Here is a 6,259-nt window from a genome sequence, read left to right as displayed (position 1 = left end):
AGAGATTTATCAAAAGGTATTAAAATTGAGATCTCAGTAAGTTATCTGCACACCAGTGTTTACTGCACTGATTACAAGAGCCAGGATGTGGGATTAGCCTAAATGCCCACTGTTGCATGACAAACTAGAGAAAATGTGATATGTGCATACAATGGAACACTGCTCAGCAGTGGAAAATGAGATGTCAGTGTGACATGGGGAAGTCCCAGGGACCACATGCCAAGAATTTTAGTCACGAGATAAATACGGTTTATGTAACTCCGCTTAGAAGTGTTTGTAACCGTCATAGAGAAGCTGGAGAGACAGCAGCTCAGTGGCTAAGGGCATATGTTGCTCTTACAAAGGACCCAGGAATGCTACCCAGCATCTACATAGTGGTTCACAACTCCAATCCCAGGAGATTTGATCCCCTCTTCTGACCTCTGGGCACTAGGCATGCCTGTGGTGCACATGCATCCTCACACACATGAAGTGAAGAATAGTCAGAGTAACACGGTAGTTGTGGTGAGAGGAGGGAAGATGATTGGCATCCAGTAATCACAAAGCCTTAACTATGCAGGGTGAAGAATTCCAGGACTGGGGGATGGCTCAGTGGCTCAGTGGCTCTTGCTGCAAAACATGAAAACTTGAACTCAGATCTCAGCAACCAGGTAGAAAGCCAAGTATGCGCACACGTGGCTGTAACCCTAACACTGTGAGGGATGGAGGCAGGAGGATTGCTGGGACTTTCTGGTTGCCAACAGAGCCCCAAGTTTAGTAAGTAACACACACAGAAGTTCAGATTGGACGATACTGTCACTAATATGCTTAGTAACCTGTGCACCTGGAAATGTAATGCTCTGTGTAATGTTAATGTTCTTACCACAATAAATAAAACTTAAGCACAAAGCAGAAGAAACCTGACTGGCCAACCAAGTACCTCAGCTACCTTCCTTGCATGCAGTGGGAGCCAGGTGAGGTACTCTCCTAAAAGGCAGTGGTGTTGGGACTCAAACCTGGGTCTTAAGCTCTTCCTGCCTCCTTCTCTTCAATGGCTGAACCAAAGGCTTGAAGATGAAGAGAAATAATCACCCATAAATCTCCATGCCTACCGAGCACAGTGGATTTCCCTGACTCTGGAATACAGTGCCTCCCTCACCTCCTTAGAAAGATGCAGAAGGGTCCTTACCCCTCCACTGGGCGCATCACACCTGTCCCATCTACACCTGCACAGGAAGCATCCATCTTCATCCATTTGTCCCAACGGGAATTGTCAAGAAAGACCAAAGTCTAATGTGACCCACTGATAAATCTAATGGGATGAAAAAGCAACAGGAAGCCAAGAAAGACCAAGCACCAGGAGACCCAGGCCCCATCTGGTGCTGAGCATGGAACCCGGGGCCTATTCGTGCCTAACAGAGCTTTACCAGCAAGTTAGACCCCAGCCCATCATTAGACCTCTTAAAAGTTCACCTTGTAGGACTTCAAGTGGACTCTGTCCAATGCCTCAGCCTGGCTTTCTGAGCTGTGCATGTGGGGAACACATGACTTAGCAGAGGCTAGCTCGTGTGTAACATACACCTTCCACCAAATGGCAAGCTGCTTTTCTCGTCTCCCTCCTGCCGAGGACCTAAGATGTGTTGTCAACACTTGACCTGCCCAGAACCTAGATGATCTGAGGTCATCAGACCCCAGGACGGAGAGGGTAGATGGCCTGGGATGGACATCCCTTGACTACAAGCCCACTTCCAGAGGCTTTTCACCCAAGACTGAGAGGATCACGCTGCCAAATGTGCAGGGATCGAGGCAAAGTCTCCAACACAGTTGCCCCATGGGAAGGCGACTCCAGCCAGGACCAAGTGTAACTTTACCGTGCCTCAATGCAGGCCAGACCCCTCAGAGCCAAGCTTAAGCAAGGGAAAGCCATGCCCAGACATTCATGTACAAAATGGGTCCCCCTGGTCCCACTCCCACCCTGCGGGAATCCAAAGATGAGGCTGACATTTTGAAAAATATAAAATTTTAATAAAGGCTACATCTCTTAATTACAATAATTATTGTACCAAGTAGTTTTCTTTAAATGAACTCTTTATAATGCATAATTTACAGTCTAAGTAGAACAAACTGCCATGACAAAAGTCATTGAGTAACAAGACTTGTAATAAAAAGGCATAAAATATATTTATACATAAACCCCTTTCAAAAACCAAGGGAGAGCTGGAGCCCTCAATATAGGGCGGCGCACGGACGGAGCGGGTCCCCGTGCCTGTACAGGTACTGTCCTGATTCCCAAGTCAAGCACTAGCCAGTGGGTCAACGCTCTGCCCTACACTATACACAGGCCTATAGTACAGGGAACGCTGGCAGACAGGACATACAGATTAACTTAACACAAACCCGAGCGATCGCCAAGGGGAAGGTAACAGAGGAGAGGTGCTGCTGGGTGCCCTTGTCCTCGCAGGGTCAGGTGGGCGAGGATAGATTCCTGATGGCTGTAGTCTAGAGACTGATTTTTAAAGGAGCCCTCACTTCCTAAAGAGGCAAAAGAAGCTTGAACAAGGGCCGTGACGGGCTCTGGGACTACACGGATGGTGTAGCCTCTGGCTCCAGGGTGAAGTCTCCCCCACTCCCCCACTCTGGATGGTCCCCAAAGTGGTGAAGATGCTGTCACAACCAACCCACAGGACGTCTGTGACAAGCAGAGCAGCATGGTGGGGGTGGGGTGGGGTAGGGGTGACCCATTTTTGCATGTGTCGATGATGGGTGGGGTGGGCACCATTTAAAAAAAAAAATAGAAGCCTGTCTTCACTTGGAGAAATGCCATGCAGAGCAGATTCCTCTGTTAACGAAGAAATGATTAATGCATTCCCGGCTTGGCTCCTAAGCGTGGACAGCAATCCAAACTTCTCTCTCCCACTTCCAAGTTTAAAGCAGCATAAACTGGGGGCTGGGGGGTAGGGAGGGCGGGTAGGGGAATCAACTGTTCAATAAATATCAGTAAGGACTCCTGTTCGGGCAAGCTATACACAGTTTTCTCTTAGTCTATGAATTTCAGAACCCTAGGAAGTCATCTATTATGTATGTCAGTCTCTCAAACACACTCAGCATCTTCTATAGCCCAGAGTGGTCATGTTTTGAATAAATAGTTCAGGCTTTTCTCATCTGGGTACCCAGGCTCATGGAGACTGAAAAAAATCAACCGCCCCCGCCCTCCTGAAGGCCCAGGCGCCAGTCCCTCCCTAGGCTTTGTCTTCTTAATTGGTTTCATTTTCCTTCAAAATATTTCGTGGTTGTTGCGTAGGCCTGAGACAGGGTCTCTGGGCTTCGGCTCCATGGTGCACTCTGAGGTGCTTGCCTAGGTTGCATGCCGAGGAGGCCAAGGCTCAGTCGATCTTCTCCACTTTGCCCAGGATCCTGCCTTCGTACATGGGGAGCACTGTCTCGTCGTCCCAGATCTCCTCAAAAACTGCTCCGCAGGCAAATTCATCACTCGCCTTCTTGAAGTAATACCTTAAGAGAAGACAGGAAAGCTCGTTGAGACATCTTCTCGCCAATGGAGAACCAAGCTGGGCATCTGTGCTTCCCGAAGTCCCTCAAACCATGTTCCACTCCAGATGGACCAGGCAGATGCACTCAGGGTGGGGTGGGGAGGTCAGGCTGGCTGGCTGGCTTGCTCTCTCTCTCTCTCTCTCTCTCTCTCTCTCTCTCTCTCTCTCTCTCCAGCCAGTGCTTCCCTCTAGTCAGAATTGTTGCCAGCCCCCTGCCCACCAGCACACTCTTTCCCCCCTCTTTCTGAGGGAGGGGACCAGGAGGACCAAGGGCCCAGACTTCATTTCTGATGGCAAGGCAGGGCAGGGGGAATCCTTCAGGGACCTGGGACTCTGCGCAGCCCATAGAAGTGGAAGGCTGACTGGCTCTGGACTGGTCAGTCCAGAGACCACTCACTCCAAGTGCTAATAGTCTCTCTCCCAACAGGAGGCAGGCAGGGTGGAGCCAGCTCCAGGGGCCCCCCTGTGTGGAGCAGGCATGGAACCCTCCCTTTCTGTCCCTGGATCCCTGCCCCCTCCCCCCTACCTTGCTAGGGTCCAACACCCAGGCCTTCCCCTCCTGCCTTTAACTGAAAGCTCCTCCCCTCCCTCTCCAGTGTTCCTCTCCTCGGAGGACAAAGCCTCACCTTTGCTTGTCCCTAGCAAGGAGAAGAACCCCCTTGAGTAGATTAAGTTTTCCCTGTGCACTGTCCCTTCCAGCCTATCAGGGCCACCCCCAGGGAGAAAGAAGGTCACCACCCTATGGGACCATGGAGCCACTAAAACATAAAACCCTGTTCCATGTTTAGGGCTGAGGATTCATTTCTGCACTTTCTCTTGGAGACAAGAAAAATGAACCCTCCCCGGTTGAAGGCTGCATCGGTCCCTTTTAGAGCAGGTGAACTGGACAGAAGGGGAAAGCACTGCATAGGAAAGAGGCCAAAATGCTTAGCGAAGCCCGAAGGGAGAGAAAGTGGGGAGGGAGGGGGAGCCAAGAAAGCAAGGGAGCTCTCTTTTCCAAATAAAAGGATGGGGGCACTGATACCGAGGTCCCTAGCTCCAACACCAGTGGTGGCTTCCAAGCTGGGTTTTCAGGGCACCTCTGGGCAAACATTGTCCTTCTCCATAACTGCAACCTCTTCCAGCACGGACAGAGGCTGCATTCCCAAGACACCCCCTCCCTGCCCCCCAGGACTTCAAACACACTGCCTCCATCTCATTTTGTCGGAGAACTGGGTTTTCCACAGCACCAGGCTTCATGTGGCAAACTCTGCCTCCTTCCGACATCTGGCACCGACGGCGTCTGGCATGTCTGGAGAGACTGTTTGCTTTCTGAACTCCTGCCACAGTGAGATTACTCAACACGACTCAGGCCCCAACTCCACGGCTCCGGCCTCACTGTGGTATTTTTCATTAGGGTGGGGTCTGGGGGGGGGGTACCAACTGCAACCCTGGGGGAGTCAGGGCCCTGGTGTGAGGGTGGGGAGAAGACACAGAACTCTAGTGCCCCGACCCCCATCTCTAGGAGGACACCAAGCCCAACTGCAGAGATAAGGAGGGTGGGAGGGCCCCCACAGCCTGATCCAATCAGGAAAGAATTTGAGAGGGGACCATTTGTGCAAGTCTTTGTGCATTAAAGGGGAGGCCAGAGCTTCAAAGCCAGGCTTATTAAATGTGCCTTAGGGGAAAAAAAAAATCAGAGCCAGATGTGGCCAGAGTGGCTGAGCAAAGCCCTTCCCTGTAGGCCGCTACATAGTGCGCTGTGACAGTTTCGCCCCCTGAAGGTCACCTGCGGTTCTCCTCAAAGTTGGGCCGAGTCAAAGCCAAGATCAAAATGAATCCCTGGAGGAGCCTACTTGTGTAATTAGCTTCACCTGGGTCCCTGTCAAGATTAAAGGCGGCAGCCCAGCCTGGTCCCCAGACCCTTTGATAACTTTTGGAATGGCCTCTTCAACAGAAAATGACTTATGCCCAGACATACACCTGCCACCCCAGAAAGCTGTCGCCTGCAGGGTCTTCCTTGGTCTTTCTCCCTGCGAAAGGTCACTGTTGGTGCCACCAAAAGAACTCCACGACAGAATGGCTGGTGCAGTCACACAGGGCCTACCCTGGAGGTTGAGCGTCCTTCAGACGCTCTCCTCACACATCTGGGTTCTGGGGATACGTGTGGGGTGCGCCTCTACATAGAGCCCGGGACACTCGACTGGGGAGAGGACACTTCTTGGGTGGGAACCTCCGCAGGGTGCCCTGAGCGTCTTGTTTGCCTCACTGTCCCAGCCTTGTGCTCTATGCCTGGGACAGATAGGCAGAACACATACTACATTTCCAGGCGGGGTCAAGTCCTAAGGGAAGTGACAAAGCCATCCCCTGCCTTGGCAAGAAGGGCAAGAAGGGAGGGTGACAAACGCGTCTGAGATGGCCTCCATCCTCAGCTCTGGGTTCTCCAGGACCTCACAAGGTCAATGTGGGTCTTTTTTAAGGGTCCTTGCACTCTGCCAGGGAGGCCGGCTGGCAGGGAGAGATGGTGAGGCCCAGGACCAGCATGGGGGGGAGGGACGGATGGACATGGGGCTCAGCCCTATCCACCCTCCTGACTGGCCACAGGCCCTCCTGACTGGCCACAGGCATAGCCCCTTATTAGGTACTGACAAACATTGCTGCTATAGGTAACTTTAGTGACTCACTGGCCCTGGTCTCTGCTTTTCTGAGCTTCCAGCATGGCCTCTGACTCTGCCCTCCCTTTTTTTTTTTTT

General features: G+C 51.8%; 1 protein-coding gene across 4 annotated transcripts in view; it reads right to left on the bottom strand.

The window, feature by feature from the left end:
• Window positions 1-1,982: 1,982 nt before the first annotated feature.
• Window positions 1,983-6,259, bottom strand: part of Axin2 (axin 2) — a 31,954-nt gene continuing 27,677 nt past the window's right edge. For 3 of the 4 annotated variants that reach the window (XM_029484021.1, XM_021176143.2, XM_029484020.1), the window contains exon 11: window positions 1,989-3,489. In XM_029484021.1, coding sequence (XP_029339881.1) covers window positions 3,363-3,489 — 127 coding nt within the window. In that variant the 3' untranslated portion in view covers window positions 1,989-3,362. Of the gene's footprint in view, window positions 3,490-6,259 lie in introns of all 4 variants that reach the window. The other variant, XM_021176142.1, reaches the window with a different exon arrangement.

Source organism: Mus caroli, chromosome 11 (assembly GCF_900094665.2).
Source record: "Mus caroli chromosome 11, CAROLI_EIJ_v1.1, whole genome shotgun sequence".
Classification (NCBI taxonomy): Eukaryota; Metazoa; Chordata; class Mammalia; order Rodentia; family Muridae; genus Mus; species Mus caroli.
The sequence above is the reverse complement of the archived record's forward strand: the minus strand, read 5'-3'. Positions and strand labels throughout refer to the sequence as shown.